The sequence below is a fragment of the Periplaneta americana genome, chromosome 11 (assembly GCF_040183065.1).
Source record: "Periplaneta americana isolate PAMFEO1 chromosome 11, P.americana_PAMFEO1_priV1, whole genome shotgun sequence".
NCBI classification, from domain to species: domain Eukaryota; kingdom Metazoa; phylum Arthropoda; class Insecta; order Blattodea; family Blattidae; genus Periplaneta; species Periplaneta americana.
This window is the reverse complement of record NC_091127.1, coordinates 108,386,942-108,403,727: the sequence shown is the minus strand read 5'-3', so window position 1 is coordinate 108,403,727 and position 16,786 is coordinate 108,386,942. Positions and strand designations below refer to the sequence as shown.

The following is a 16,786-nucleotide window of genomic DNA, read 5'->3' as shown; positions in this document are numbered from 1 at the left end:
AGTGAAGTAGTTCTGTATCACAGATCCGTGGCTCATAAAAAGGCCCTGTCCCTCAGGGAGAGAAATCCAAGTAAACTTTACCAGTAAGCTGTTTCTCACTTCAAGTTTCTGCTTTGTGGCCAGATGTGAGAGATTCAATATCAAAATTGAGGCTGCAAATATGTCTGCACAATATATGTGGAACCCGAATCACGTAAAGTGAAGTGGGTAGGCATTGAGTACGTACATATGTCTGCAGAACATGTCATCCGACAGGTAAAGCAGAAAAGTAATTAGAAAATATGATGGCAGACACAATAAACAAATAAGATGTAATATATCTGGAGTTGGTTAGATAAGAGTGAAAATAAAAATAAACGAAACTCCATTAGGTGCATGAAGACTTGAAGAAACAGTTTCTAATGGGTCAAATACTTTATTGAAAGAGGTACAGTGTGTGGGCAAATATAAAATCCTTCAAACTTATTGGAATACAAAGAGAAATTTAAGGATAGTTTGCAGACATAATTTAACTGTTAATAAATTAAAATTTATTTGTGCATTAAATTAACACTTGTTAGACTGCTCTACATTTCTGTACACCATTTTATTTTTAAGATTTGGCATAAGAATACGGGAATGAGGTATCAAAGAAGTTGTGAAATGTCTACATTACTACATTGCATTTCTCTCAGAAAAGAAAACAATTTATACTTCACACTTTCCAGCATTTATCAATTGATGATAATATTCCTGTATAAGGTTATGATACTTTATACATTTTATTGGAGGAGAATACTGTGTTACTGTTCAAAGAACCCTGTAAAAATTGAAGACGTATTTAAATGAGTTGTTTATGATGAACTGGATGAGAATGCAGTTTTATTTCTGCAATTTACAATATGTACATGAAAGATTTAGATAATATCAAAATGTGTAGTGGGTGCAACACAGCTGGTAAGAGCAGAATTCATTTTCTATACTTTTATACAGTTCAAACCGATTTACAGTTATTCTCTAGCTATAAATCATTCATCTGAAGAGAGACAATCTCCCTCTGCTCCCAGGCAATCTTCCCTCATGGTTCAATAATCCTGCTTGAATATCACTCATTGCTGGAAGCTTGCGTATTTCTCCTCTTGCAGCAACTGCTGGTTGTGACTTCAACATTTGTCTTGCCACTCGCTGAATGTCTTCTACTGTTACTTTGTCTGAAAATAAAATTATCTTTACAGTATTTCATAGAGAAGGTTGGGTGATTAAATTCATTCAGCATTAGCATCTTTTTTTGTTTTTCGGAAGAGTTACAATGTTATAATTACTCACTGATGAATTGTCTACAGCACTTTTTGAAAGCACGACCCACTTTTGGGCGAGATTTTCATTCACGACTCCCCCCCCCCCCGCCCCCTCTCCTTTCCATACCAGTTCGTGACTACATTTGAAAAATAAAAAAATCCCTGTAAAATTGCAAATAACTATAATTTTACTCAGAACCAATGGATACCTCCTGAAATATGAACAACAGCTTTATGAGTATTTTCCAGAAGAAACTCGAAACAATTATGACAGTCACAGGTCGATACTGAATCTGATGTGTTCAACTGACTGAAATTCCAAAAAATATGAAGGGAGAAGTAACTGAAATATGTACCCTTGATGAAATGTTGGAACTAGATTTTTTTTTTCTTTTTCGCAGAGCATAGACCAATTTTGTATCAAAAGAATACCTCAAGCTTGAAAAAGAAGATCTTAAATGTTGTATAATATTTGCAATGTCGTATTTATGCAAAATAAGTTTCTCGTCTATGATTGTCACCAAAACAAAAGTGAGAAATTTCATTGAACTTGAAAATGATATGTGTATCGAATACTAGTCCCGATTTTAGAGGCTACTTTCTGAAACAACAGGTAAACTTATCATATTAATTATTTTTTACTTTATAACTATTGAAAGATTTCTTATTTTTATGTTCAGCATTATTTATGATTAGGTCTACGTTTCACTTTGTAATCATCTTGTGACCTCCCTCAGCTCTTTACAAAACCCCCACTTTGGGAACCACTGGTCTATACTAAAGTCGCGTCACTGTTATTTCCAGCGTGACTCCTCCTCTTTGCTTACGCCTTAGGAAGTGAAGGCTTTATAAAGTCTAGGTAGGTAGTATCGTTCGCCATTTTTGTTCTTTTGTTGCCGAGCTACCAGACAAGGAATCTATTTGCCGCACTGTTAAACATTATCATTTTGTAGGTCCTATGATAATAAATCAAATGCACTGTAATTGAGGAAATAATTGAGTGGCAAATAACGTCCTCGTGTGCTTTCTGTGAACACCAACGAAAGAGCCAAAATGGCGGGCGATTATATTAAGTATTTATCGAGCCTTAGAAAGTGCATAATGTCATCAGCAGCGAATCACAAGACGCACACTTTTAAATGTAGCTGATCTGCAAAGCAATTGGCTGCCAAAAATAAGAGCGACAGGACTATAATCATCAGTATTTAAGCTTATTAAACTTTATTTAATATTGCAAATAAGTGCACATTTTAGTACTTTTTTTATAAATGCATAATATTTTCATTACTCTAATGTGCTTACGGCATTGAGGAATTTTCTCTCCAATATGAGAATAACAGCAACATAATGTTTTTTCTCAGAACCAACTACATCAAACCTTGACTCAAGGTCAAATGTGTATGTCGGTGAAGTTTCAATGGTGTTGAAACTGTCATTTAGACATGAACTTATGACATGCCCTGTGTGGAGTTGTGGATTGTGGTCTGCTGTAGTATTTTACAATAATCTATAGAGGATACATAGATATTGTTTGTATGCTTTGGGAAGCGCTAGTAACTATACCAAAAATTAAATCAACATACGGTATTTGAATAGACTTAAAACCTCAACCAGGTAACTTGCCCTGACTAGGAATCGAACCCGTGCCACCTGGTTTCGCGGCCAGATGCACTTACAGTTACTCCACAGGTGTGGACGAACTTAATATTTTATTGCTAACACCTCATAATATATGAGTGACCAGCTTCTTGAATTCCACTAGTCTCACAGTACAAAGAATTTAATGAGGTGCAGACACCTATAGTTTACAAATCAATTACCCTTCGAGATAGGATGCTAGACGATGATAATTTTATTATAGAGCTGAATTATGACTTTGTCTCAAACTCTCTCAGTGGGATCTTGTTAAGTGACACCAGTATACAACATGACCTATTCAACTTCCCTTTCCTTCTTGGAATATGTGTACTTAAAAATTAATCACCCTCAAGCATGGATAGAATTCTCAAATCTCTGATCTAACCTTAAGTCTGACTACTCAGTCACCAGAAACTGATCTGAATGCATTTGTTGGCTAACTGAACAATGGATAGATTTGGATACTTATTGAGCTAGTCAGAAGTGGCAATTAAAAAGTTGCCCCTCTGTGCTTATGTAACTCATTTTTATGCTCTGAATCAAAGATATTTCTCCCGTGAACATTATTATTGTCCCAAGTGATGTCATAATATCGTTTCTCATTGAAAGTGACAGATGAACAGAATTATTTTCAAAAATCTAAGTGTGAGCACATCCCACAACCCACACTGGTACACAAACTGTTGAACAGACATAGTCTGCATGACCTATGGCTTGTTATTCTTAACAATGTGAGCAGAAGAGTGGAGAGTGTAATCCTAACTGGATGCAGAGATGAGGACAAAATACATCAAAATTGTCTAAGGAACAGAAGATTTAATTAATAAAATTCTTTTCAAACCCAAATAAGTACTAAGCACTGGGCACACATAAGTGAGTTATTCTTTTATCTATGCACCGGACACTATAGCAAGCAGTGTTTTGTTTTATTTATATTATTACATTGGAATTTCTTATTTTAGTGTGTCAGATAGGATTATTATTTGTAACGGAGAATTCGGGTAACTTCAACTGTGTAAAACATTAAAAAATAGTAGAAATGAATGCTCAACATCGTTATTTAAGCTGCAATGACATATGCAGATCAATTGGTATAATATTGAAAACAGTGCAACACAAACTGATGCAGTGAGGGCTCTGAATACTGGAAGAGGCATAATATCCAGAATGTGAAGTCGATATGGTGAATTTGGTGGTCCAGAAGAACAACATCCAGATAAACCGAGAGTTACAACTGCCCCACAAGACAGATTTCTGTGCTTAAGAGCCTGAGAGAAAGGACTTCAACTGCAAGTATGTTAAGAAGTGCTTTGCAGAATGTTGGGAATGTGGTTGTATCAACCCAGACCATTAGGAACAGACTGCACGAGAGAGGTCTTAATGCTTGTCACCCATTGAGGTGTCCAGCTATTCCACGTGGAAATCGAGAACTTCATGTTTTGCGGTGTCAGCAACATGAAGATTTGACAGATGATCAATGGGGTCAGGTTCTCTTTACTGATGAATCACACTTCAGTCTACATCCAGATTTCAGAAGAATAAGCATATGAAGACAACCAGATCAAGAAGAAAGACTAAGATATGTATAGGAGGTTCTATCATGACATGGGAAGGAATACTGGCACACAGGAATACTGACCTTGTTTTAGTTGAAGGAACACTAGGAGAAGATCGTTACATTCAAGAGATATTGCAGCCTGTAGTTTTTTCCCATCACTGAAGAAATTGGTCCTGAATTCCTTCTAATGCACGACAATGCCACTGCACATGTTGCCAGAACAACACAATGGTTGGAAAGACACAATATTTAAGTTTTAGAGTGGCTTGCTCAGTCCCCTGATCTTAATCCAATTAAGAATTTGTGGCAAACCTTCAAAACAAGAGGACATTGAAAACATTGAGACTCTCAATCAGATGTTCATACATCTCCAAATTCACTGGCAGAACATAGGTCAAGATAAAAGATTTAATCTCATATCTTCAACGTCAATAAGGTGTTGAGCAGTACTGAATGCAAGAGGTGGTGCTACTCGTTATTAATGACAAAATTTTTGTGTGAAGTTGAGAAAAACAGCAGTATTGTAAAGACTTCAAACCACTGAGATTTTAAAACTTTAATTTTTTCATTCTGAGAACAAGTTACGCGTGATTTTTTAACATTATTACACACTTTCATACCATATAGAATGTTTTTCTATACATAAATAATACACAATAATACTTGCATGTCATGTAGTATGTTTCTTCATTGAGAATTAAATGAAAAATACTGTGTTCCTTAGACAATTTTGATAGGTGTGTATTAAGAGGTAGCCTCCAGCCAGCCAGCATTTTTTTTTTTTTTTTGGCTAGCTCCAGTGTGGTATGGAGCACTGATGTGGTAAATGAGAAAGGGTAAAATTGTGGCAAAATTTGAACTGGGTTCATTAGAAATTTAATGATGTCTCTGTAAGTAAACATATTTCCTCCAATTAATGAAAGAGTGGTATGTTACTTGGATTTATTTTGGCATATTACCGATTTCCTTAATAAAATGTTCAGGCCTCTTCCTTTTGCCAGTTGCCAGCACCTGTCGTGCAATGTCTTCGAACACAACTGGTCGTGCTTCAAGATTCATCAACAACATTGACTGAAGCTGCCTCTTAGCTCGCTGAAGAAAAGAAAGGAAAAAAACCATATTGTATTATATTTTATTACACATATCCAAAATAAAATAAAAAGCAAATATAGTTTTAGTAGTGACCTCTAGTTCTGGCTCTCCTAATACTCCTGCCATATTGACTAGTTCTTTCACAAGAACCTCCGTCATTTCGTGTACATGAGCAGGGGGTGCACTTGCATGAATGCAGAACAGACCAGTGTCCACATATGCATGATTGTATGCTGTTGCACTATACATCCAGTGATGCCTATTAAAAGCAAAAAGAAAAAAACAGATTCAATTTGCTGTTTTAAGTGCAACAGTGTTATAAATGAAAGGCACTGTACAAACCACACATCATACTTCGCCATACATAGGCATGAATTTCACATGATAGAGGTAAAAGGGAGCCCAAATTACATTCTTACGGAGTAGCTTCATGTGGAACTGGAATAAAAGTAAGGACAAAAAAGAGAGATTGAGAAGAGGAAGTGAAGAGAGAGAACAATATTGATTTTAATAAGAAAATAAAAACAGCATTAAAATTCAACAATAATAATTTATCAAATATCTCACAAGAACATCAGATACTAAAAACGAAAGCAAACTGTTAAGAGATATCTCAGGGAAAGAAGAATTGTCCACAATAGCACAATTATAGAAAGAGAGAAAAAACACACGCATGTATGTACACAAACAAGGATGAACTAGAACTCCAATATGTGAAGGTTTAGCAAGGAAAGGAAAAATCTGATAGATTTATAGTGATACATTACTAGGAAAATAATTTAAAACAAAAACCTTGATAACAATGCAAATAAATATTTGCTTTTTTACGTCATACAATTTGTTTTATTTAACAACTTTTTCTTGCATGCATTGTATTCTTCACCTGACATAATTAGGAACATTAAATCCAGACGTTTGAGATGGGCAGGGCATGTAGCACGTATGGATGAAGCCAGAAATGCATATAGAGTATTAGTTGGGAGGCCGGAGGGAAAAAGACCTTTGGGAAACGTAGATGGAAAGATATTATTAAAATAGATTTGAGGGAGGTGGGATATGATGACAGAGACTGGATTAATCCTGCTCAGGATAGGAACCAAGGGCACGTAGCCTACTCCTGTCAAATAGCACCAAGGGGCCCACCAGGCTTAACGTCCCCATCCAACGGACGAATCACTATCAACAGTGACATATGCCTTCTTTTCATATAAACTGTGGAGAGATTTGGGATTTAACTCAGGCATATTGGTGCACAATCTGGTGATTAGAAGTTGTGCACCACCATTTCTCCTAGTCCCGAGGTAGAAATTTTACATGAAAATTTCTGACCCCTCCGGGAATCGAACCCGAGCTGGCTAGTCTAGAGGTAGACACGCTACCACAGAGCTAACTGGGCGGACTTGAGTCACTTTTGTGTGTATCACTATTTTCTGTTATTTTTACCAAGGACTTCAAACAGAATACAAACTCTTATTACTTAAATGCAAATTTAAACGTTTCATGTTCGTATTTATGAATACCAAATACCGAACATTGTAGAGGGAAAAGCTGCACAGATTAACGCCAAACATTACATTTGGCATCAAGAATGTTATTAATTCCATGAAAATATCGAAATGCACATTTTTCTGCCATTACATACTTTCTCCTCACTTTACATAGAATTAGAGCAGACAATTGTGAAGCCTAACTGTAAGTAGCATTCTTTATTAAAATAGTTCCTCTAAACCATTTCAAATCATAGAGATACAAATTCCTGTGTATACCTATTCAGAACATTGGTATAGAGTCGGGTGTACATGCCCTTCCCTGGACCCCCTGCACTGAAGGAGCCACCTCCTCCCATCATCATGTTAAGTACACATATGGGAATAAAGTCCGGATCCTGGTGAGAACATCCTTCCAGTCCTACCACCACATGTGCCAATTCCGGTAATCCAGACATACCAGCATATAAGGGAATGGAACATTCCTCCTGCACAGAAAACACATTAATTTACAATGTGCGTGAGACAGTGTAGAAGGATACATGGTACAGAAGTTTGAGAAACTCTGCCCATCATTCCAATTGAATCTTTATTCCTTGTTAAATATGAAGTTCGAAAAATCAAAATACCTGAACCATTCCACCTGTATATTGAGCAATGGAGTTGTCTACCCTCATGTTGAGTGCAGGAATGACCAGATCTGTATCTTCTTCCCAGATTGGCTTCATGTCCACGAAGTACTTCTCCACACTTGCTACAAGTGCATTGTGATCCACTCCCACGCCAGCAACAACCATTCGTTTCGGTGTATAGTGATGCTTCAGGTATGTGAACAAAACTGAACGATCGATTTTTGATAGATTGGCTTCTGGTATTATCTTAGGAAGTCCAAGTGTATTATCTCGATAAGCAGCCTAGAAAATTATAAAATAAAAGAAATGAAACCTTCTATCATTTGGAGGCAATGAATTAAACTTAAAGCTGAAATATATACTAGCTTGGTTAATTATCAAAACAGACAAGGAGGGTTTAGTAAACAGAAGAGTGTAAGCGTATTTCTAGCACTTCTATAGGTTAATTCACTATAAAAGTATACACTATATTAAAACTGTAGAAGTAGCAGATACAGATCAAAAGTGTGCATTACATTGTTAGGCTGGTTGCATGCAGTCTGTACAACCTTATGTCAGTCAGCATCAACTTAATAACAAGAGGATACCCTCGGGGAGGTATCTTATCACTAGTGAAAAACTCGAAATCACTCGTTTCCAACATCATATTACTTTACATATACTTCATTTAACAACAAAATAAAAACGTACTGCAATATAACTATTCTCTGTGGCAAATCTGCTGCATACGAGGAGAACCAATTGGAGATTGCTGCAGTGTTGTAATACAGGTGGCTTGTGCGAGAGAATGATGACTCATGTGTGTGTGTGTGTGTGTGTGTGTGTGTGTGTGTGTGTGTGTGAGAGAGAGAGAGAGAGAGTGATACCACAATCTAGTAAATACAGTCACGAAACTTGAGTTATTGAGGGTGCTGCAAACAATATACTGTGCCGGTATAATTTCGCATTGTCTGTAATGAGGCGATAGTAGCAATTCTAGTGGTTAGCAACTATCTATGGATGCATATTTACTACGTATTGAGCTTCGTGATTGTATATACTAGAGTGTGGTGATACCGGAGCCAGAAATCAGTTTCCTGCTGCATTAAATATTTATCACGTTGTAGTGCCTACAATAGTCGATAGTAATTTTTATGATTGATAGGTGAATGTCTGAGGAAAATATAGAAAAAATTCGAAATCAAAATCTTTTTTTGGAAACAGAAAAAAAATATAAAATAATAACTACGAAGTGATCTGTTCAAAATAGACATTTCAAAAGTTGGTAAGCAGCAAACTTTTTTTTTTTCACGTTAGATGGGGGGTCAAAGAGAAATGTTGAAAAAGAACGGAAATTACTTTTAAAACTTATTGCTACTCAAAATCTTTACTGTTTTCCGAGTTACGGCGAGTTAAACGACCTTTTCACTTCGTTGAAGGACTCAAGACTCAGCCTTTTGTCTGTTAAAATAAAAAGAACACTAGAATATTACAAAAAAAAAAAAAATAATAATAATAATAATAATCTTAAATGCTAAATATCAATTGAGATGGTTAGAAGCAGAGTGTAGGTGATATTTCTAAAAAAAAAAAAAAAAAAAAAAAATGATTTAAGTGCATCCAAGGTAAACTAAAGCAATTTCAGTGGCAAAAGGATATATCTTTTAACCACATCACACATTAACATTTAAAATTAAAACTTCACGGAATTTACAAAAGCTTAGTAACTTTTAATCACATTTTCTCGAAAGTAACGTAACTGCACTTACAGCCCTTTGCTTCTAACCGCCTCAATTGTGTGTGGTCTGTATCAAACACAACCTCTTGTATCTCTTTTATCAGTACCACTTGCTTTACTGAATGACAAGGTGTACCAGAAATACTCTTTTGCATGAACAAGAAATGACTTTCTTTTTGTGCAAATATAAATACAGATGAAGAATGATAAGTGTATGTCAACTTTATCTGGTAAGCTACTAAGTTTCAGAATTAAATAAATGCCAGACCGCCAACATCCCCTTTGATAGCAATATTCCTTTTATTAGGCAATGCTGCACTCCTGTGATCCACGAGAGCTGTGAAGTTGCTGAAGGTCATGTGTGGAGATTTGCCGCGGAGAATAATATATCATCCATCCTGCATTTTGGTCCTTCAAATAATCATATCAGAAAGGTGAAGATGAACTTAATGTATAAATTATATTAGAAAACATATTACAGAGAGGAGTACTTAAGTACCGCATGTATCATATCCATAAGAATGGGTTCTTGTTCTGGTCGCATGTATAATGTTTCCAGTTCAAAACTCAGCGCTTGACGGGCACTGATTATCTGAAACAAATAATTACAAATTTCAGTGTTAACCTACACTCTTAATCAAAAGCGGCATTACTAACTTATTCCATACAATTCACTCACTTCCTCTAAAGAAATTTGAGGCCGAAGAATAACCTCACCGAGCACCCTCACTACGGAATCCATACCCCGACTATCAGCAGATGCTGCATATACGAAAGTGTCTCTGAAAAAAAAGAAAGTACATTCTTAATCTTCTTACACAATGCAATAACTAAATTTTGTGCATGCAATTCCATTTGACTACAGTATTTATGAACGAAAATGTACATCATCTACTTTCCACAGATGATCAATGGGAGTAACCTATATAGAAAAAAATTGAGAAAGAATATACTGGGTTGGTCATAACCTTTGCCTAGAGGTCCAACATAAAAGCAAACTCTCAAAAACACAATTGGCTATTTTAACTTCTTTAATTATTCATTTTTAAACATTTTCGACATCAATAAATTTGTGAGCCCACCCATTCCTTCATTGTCAGTCTCTACATACTGAGTCCTTCAATATTGCCCCAAGTAAATGAGAATAGCAAAAAGAACTGATGTATTCAAAGAAATCCTATTATACCACCACTTTGTCCACCACAAATACTTGATGAAAAGTCATTAGTTAGTGATTAGACACATTTAATCTTAATTTTCACAGATGTCCTCTCAGTCAGGGACTGAAAAAATGTATAGGTAAAGGCAGCTATTTCTATTACAAACCCAGGAGGCCAACAGAGTAGTGGGAGGTTAAGGCTCTCTCCTTTGCAGACAATTGGCATTTATAAAAGCAGGGATGTCATTCTAGCTTGCTGCCTTTGCCCCCAACCCAAACTTCCTGACATCCTACTTTTTTTTTAAAGACTTGTGGCTCATCTGACTTCAGTACAGGATACACCTCTGCCATACCTTTCAGACCACAAGACCACTCCTGGGCGCTGAGTAAATCCAAGAATGATGTATGATTTGAGGCTTTCTCGGCGTTGGTTCGCTAATATGTTTTCGCGGGATATCAGCCGAGTTAAGATTTTGGAATGCTCCAAGCTTTCGACTGCTATCTCTGCAGCCATCTTCAGGGAAGTGATGTCCGAACAGAAAGTCGAAAGGTTATATAGATGTGGCTGTCTCAGGTGAAACAGGATTGGTTGGCGGATCGGCCAATCCGGGGCCGGGAATTGTCATTGCTCGTAAGCTCCGCCCCTCCCGGGATTGCTGCGTGAAGTTTGGCGGGCAGCGAGCCCTGTTCCGCCGGTTGGAATCGGTTGCTGTCCTCGGTCCGTGATCTTCATGACCTTGATTGTAAGAGGGCCTGAGTTGGTCTAAGGCCGGTGTCCGGTGTTAATATCAAAACCATCCATAAACCACAGAGCAAAATCCGGAGTCATCTACGTCAGGTTAAAGACAGTCAGGGCTTAAGGACTCCAGGGATTTACAAGATTCCATGCGAGTGTGGCGAAGTATACATAGGGCAGACTGGCCGCACAGTAGAAGACAGAATCAAAGAACATAAGAGGAACCTGAGGCTGTATTACCCGGAAAAATCTGCAGTGGCGCAACACAGCATAGAAAAGGAGCATAAAATACTGTTTGACCACACCAAGGTCATTAACAAATCAAGCCACTACTGGGATCGTACAATCAAGGAGGCCATAGAGATCAAGCTGGAGAAAAACAACTTTAACAGAGACAGTGGACTCCAGCTCAGTCAGGCATGGACACCGGCCTTAGACCAACTCAGGCCCTCTTACAATCAAGGTCATGAAGATCACGGACCGAGGACGGCAACCGATTCCAACCGGCGGAACAGGGCTCGCCGCCCGCCAAACTTCACGCAGCAATCCCGGGAGGGGCGGAGCTTACGAGCGATGACAATTCCCGGCCCCGGATTGGCCGATCCGCCAACCAATCCCGTTTCACCTGAGACAGCCACATCTATATAACCTTTCGACTTTCTGTTCGGACATCACTTCCCTGAAGATGGCTGCAGAGATAGCAGTCGAAAGCTTGGAGCATTCCAAAATCTTAACTCGGCTGATATCCCGCGAAAACATATTAGCGATCCAAGAATGATGTTTCATATCTATTCTAACGAATTTCAATGATTCATAATTATGCAATAAGTAACTATTTGTAAATGCAGTCTCATGATAGTTACTATGTAAAAGGTCGTAAGAAAATAATTGTTTAATATCTGAAAGGACTGTATATGCTGCAAAACCTTCATTTTAGACCAATTTAATTTAATATGTTACTATTTTTAAATATGTGCATTCATTAATGTTTTATCTCATATTTTATATTTTACATTTTAATACAATATGGTTAATGCAACCCATTGCACATCAGCACAAGAGTTTAATAGAGATAACAGTGATCTGAAGATGGTTTACAAAACCGAAAACGTTCATCAAGTAGAATGAAGTAAAAATATCACACTATTATATAAGATAAGTTTATGACGGACTTAAAGAAAATATTGTTAAACTACTTATTTCTGTTAAAAAGCTGAGTTGACAAGCTTTTGTCATCTAGTCTGCTGTCAAAAAATCTGAAAGTTAGAATTTATAAAACAGTTATATTACCAGTTGTTCTGTATGATTGTGAAACTTGGAGTCTCACTTTGAGAGAGAAACAGGGATTAAGGGTGTTTGAGAATAAAGTTCTTAGGAAAATATTTGGGGCTAAAAGGGATGAATTTACAGGAGAATGGAGAAAGTTACACAATGCAGAACTGCATACATTGTATTTTTCACCTGACATAATTAGGAACATTAAATCCAGACATCTGAGATGGGCAGGGCATGTAGCACGTATGAGCGAATCCAGAAATGCAGTCGACCTGGTTGGCGAGTTGGTATAGTGCTAGCCTTCTATATCCAAGGTTGCGGGTTCGATCCCCGGCCAGGTCGATGGCATTTAAGTGTGCTTAAATGCGACAGGCTCATGTCAGTAGATTTACTGGCATGTAAAAGAACTCCTGAGGGACAAAATTCCGGCACATCCGGCGATGCTGACATAACCTCTGCAGTTGCGAGCGTCGTTAAATAAAACATAACATCAACATCCAGAAATGCATATAGAGTGTTAGTTGGGAAGCCGAGACGTAGATGAAAGGATAATATTAAAATGGATTTGAGGGAGGTGGAATATGATGAGACTGGATTAATCTTGCACAGGATAGGGACCAATGGCCGGCTTATATGAGGGCGGCAATGAACCTGCGGGTTCCTTAAAAGCCATTTGTAAGTAAGGCTGAGTTGACACCAGGGTCATAATGCAGCTGGAAGAATTAAATCATTCATTCATAGTCTCCTGTCCAAGGGCAGGTCTTTCACTACAAACCAGCATTCTCCAATCTTTCCTGTTTTCTGCCTTCCTCTTAGTCCTAATGTTGTCTATCATCTGATATCTTCTTCTGCCCTGAACTCTTCTCCCATTCACTGTTCCTTCCAGTGCATCCATCCTTCAGTAGGCAGTTTTCTCTCAATCAGTGACCCAACCAAGGATTAGATCAATATTAGAAATGTCTATGACCTCTCGGGAATCAACTCTACAACTTTCGGCTTTGTAGCATAGCACCTTAACCACTATGCTACAACATGCCTCATAGAATCCTTTTACCTTTCTTAAATCTGTAACACTGAAATTCTGGAAAGCCAGACATCGGAAGCAATTCTGAATGGAGTGAACAGTTTGGAAAAAAGTATGATTAAAAAAAATTACTCAAACACTACTTCTACCAAGTAAGTTACTTTGAGAACAGATTTCTGCTATAGTCTTCAATAAAGTGTTATGATTTTTATATATATTACAAGACCTACAACGGAGCCTCATGACTTACGTGATATCTTTGGTGGTCTAGTGGTCATCGTGCTAGCTGTTGGTTTACAGATTCAAACCTGACCAAGGGCAATACAATACTTAGCTTCTTCCAGAAAGTAATGTTGGAGACCTGTATCATAAGATTTACAGCACATAAAAGATTCCTATCCCTCATAGAGGACTCCAGGCAAAATGTGGTCATTTTTTGTCTAAGCCTACATCGAATTCTAATGCTTAACTTCGCAACTGAAAGCATAATTAAATAAAACGACTACCACCATCACAGCAACCACCTGATGGTAATGGACAACACTATCGACAAAGAGTGTGGAAAGGTTTGCAAGTTATTTATGTTCTAAGTTTATAATCATTCATTGTGTGTTGGCGTGGTGTGTTAATATTACATAAGGTGTGAACACTTACAGAGTTTATAATTGATAACTTAAAAAGAGCAAAAAGAAAAATTATGAAATTATCTATTTTAGAAGTTGTGTGAAGTAATTACCTTTCTTATAATAATTCTTAAAATTTCATTTTTTAGGCTATGTATCTTTGACATGTAAATTTTAGTGGGTTTATCATTGTGAACATATATGAATATTTTACAAAGAAGTTAAAAGTCAAAAGACGTATTCTATTGCTTCCACAGCCCTGTTGTAAAGAAGATGCTAGGTGGAATCTGGACAAATGTGAATGCTTTTTCAATTTACCTTGAGGATTGGCAATCACAGATACCGCCTTGTTTCTCCAATTCAGCTAATATTTTATCTTTATCAGAGAACTCTGTTGTAGACTGCAAAAGAAAAACAGTTATTGTTATTAAAAAAGAAAACTAACCACTGTAAATTTGAAAATTTGCACATAACCAAATAAACAACCTACATTGAATGCTAGTTTTTCCAGATAGTGTGAAATTCCACTAGGATACGCCACTTCATATCTTGACCCTGAATCAACCACAACTGAAAAAGAAAATACTTATGAAGTTTACTATAGTGAACTACAATACAGTGATTTAGCGTGCTAGAAACATTTAATTGTCGAATTTGCGGAAACATAACAGTAAAAAAAAAAAAAAAAAAAAAAAAAAAAAAAAAAACATAATGTGAGACATTAATTCACTTCATCACTGATGCTAACAAAATTTCTCTGCAACGGGAGCACATAGGTGCATGTCACATGTGATTGTGCAGGTGATTGCAAAAAAGCAGCATAGGTTCTTATCTGGATTCTAGACATTACCCCAACATCAATTTTACTGATTTCCGACGAATGGCAGAGCACAGTGTTAAGTTAAGGTTAGAGTATGTTATGTTAGGTACTTTGCATTTTGTCAACGTTTAAGTCAGAGCTTATGAACTTACCAACTAATACTAAATTTATTTTGAACTGTCTTGCTCACCTCCAATAGTGCAGAATTGCCCGAATCGATTCTCAGATGCAACTCGTAATCCATTACTCAAAGTGGTCACATTTGTGTTTTGATGATCTTCCCTCAGTGTTGCATATACCGGAGTTGGAAGACCTGATAATGGTTCGGTCAGTGGAGGTTGAGTTGCTGATTTATTCTTAATAGGAGATTGTGTTGATTCTGAATGTTGGGATACAGAGGAGCATTTTCTCCATCCTTGCCAGGTTAGTCCTGTGCTGGAACCTCTAAAGAAATATTAAATGAATATGAGATGAAACTGAAAATAGGCCTATGTACTTTAGGAAGAAATTTTTGGTTAATAACCGATATACTACCCTGAGTCTTCACCACTTTGTCGTTCTAGTCAGAACCATTCTATAGGCAGTTCAAACTTCTTAATTTCATGCAATGTCCTGCACAACGGTAGTTTCTTAGATTCCGTCAATATATAGGTTGTCCAGAGCACATATAGTAGTATGTAGCTGAGACTCACATAATACTAAAATAAGAGGTGGACGAGAAATATATTTCACTTACTACGATTTATTTTTAGAGCCTCATCTACGTTTAATTCTACATGTGGCTAAACTAGCGCTGAGGTAGTTCCCTTCGGACTCCGCTTATACACTTTGCATATACAAATCTGTGACAAATATGGTTTGGTTAGTTTAGGCTTTGTTATGCGTTGCATGTACGATCAAATGCATCTTTAACAATTCAACCATTTTCACTCCCAAAATCACCTGAACTACCTCAGCGCTAGTTTCATTTGGAAGAACATGCCTGAAATAACCAGACATTGTAACATGCTCTGTATCAAGGGAATTGCTGTACGCCTACAAACAGAACGTTATAATTTATTAAATTGTATTTCTGAAGGCCAATAATATCCAACAAGATATTATAAAAGTGTTACCGTCTTTCTTTACCAATAAATCAATTTATATAGTCTAATTAAATTGCATCATTCACGTGAGATTAGTACTATAAAACAGGTTAAAACTATGTATTACGTTTTCTGGCATGGCTGTTAAAACTTTTATTGAAATTGTTTCAGATCAATAAACTTACTGTTGGTTTCTTAATAGATTCGTTCCAATTCTACGTAGACTAGCTCGCCCGACCATTATTCACAACAGTAAATATTTTATGAAAATATTACTTCTTATTTCGGTTCTTTGATGTACGGGAACAGTCATTGTAGCCAACACAGTTTCTTAAATTGCAAATTTCCTTTCATACATTGCCCATGAATGAAAGAATTGCCTATACATTCTCAACCATATTCGAGATACCATGATTCTCATATGGTACTGCCATCTAGGTTGTGGAATGTAACTACGTTGTGAGTCATATTCTTGGATAGTGGGGGGGAGGGACATACAAGCATTACAAGTGCGAATACCTGAGAATGGAGTTCAGTGGTGTTTGTGCGGTGACAATAAAGTGACGTTATGGTGGATTAATTTGGTTGAAATATTATGAAAGAGGATTAACATGACTACATACGGGTCTAGGTGCCTTTTTGGTGAGTAATCATTAGTACTAT

The 16,786-nt window shown here is 36.9% G+C and overlaps 2 protein-coding genes across 2 annotated transcripts in view; one reads left to right on the top strand and one right to left on the bottom strand.

Annotated features, from left to right (window-relative positions):
• Positions 1–395: 395 nt before the first annotated feature.
• Positions 396–16,465, bottom strand: LOC138709225 (mitochondrial-processing peptidase subunit alpha). Its single transcript, XM_069839832.1, has 11 exons — positions 16,309–16,465; positions 15,229–15,482; positions 14,709–14,788; positions 14,537–14,619; positions 10,081–10,183; positions 9,901–9,993; positions 7,682–7,966; positions 7,332–7,540; positions 5,659–5,824; positions 5,433–5,565; positions 396–1,190 (listed from the first exon to the last, which is right to left on the bottom strand). Exons 1-11 carry the CDS (start codon positions 16,362–16,364, stop codon positions 1,012–1,014), a joined length of 1,641 nt encoding a protein of 546 aa, XP_069695933.1. The 5' UTR covers positions 16,365–16,465; the 3' UTR covers positions 396–1,011.
• A 162-nt stretch (positions 16,466–16,627) lies between these two features.
• The window catches only part of crb (cell polarity complex component crumbs), a 390,522-nt gene continuing 390,363 nt past the window's right edge, over positions 16,628–16,786 (top strand). Inside the window, exon 1 of the mRNA XM_069839830.1 lies at positions 16,628–16,765. Within this exon, the coding sequence (XP_069695931.1) occupies positions 16,735–16,765 (31 nt within the window). The 5' untranslated portion in view covers positions 16,628–16,734. The remainder of the gene's footprint in view (positions 16,766–16,786) is intronic.

Bases quoted from the DNA above. Each gene is read 5' to 3' on its own strand.
- LOC138709225 (XM_069839832.1), bottom strand. From the start codon at position 16,364: ATGGTCGGGCGAGCTAGTCTACGTAGAATTGGAACGAATCTATTAAGA. The intron at 15,483-16,308 runs GTAAGTTTATTG...ATATTTCTTTAG, and splicing joins AATCTATTAAGAAACCAACA to AGGTTCCAGCACAGGACTAA. The intron at 10,184-14,536 runs GTAAATTGAAAA...CTTTTTTTTCAG, and splicing joins TGTGATTGCCAATCCTCAAG to AGACACTTTCGTATATGCAG.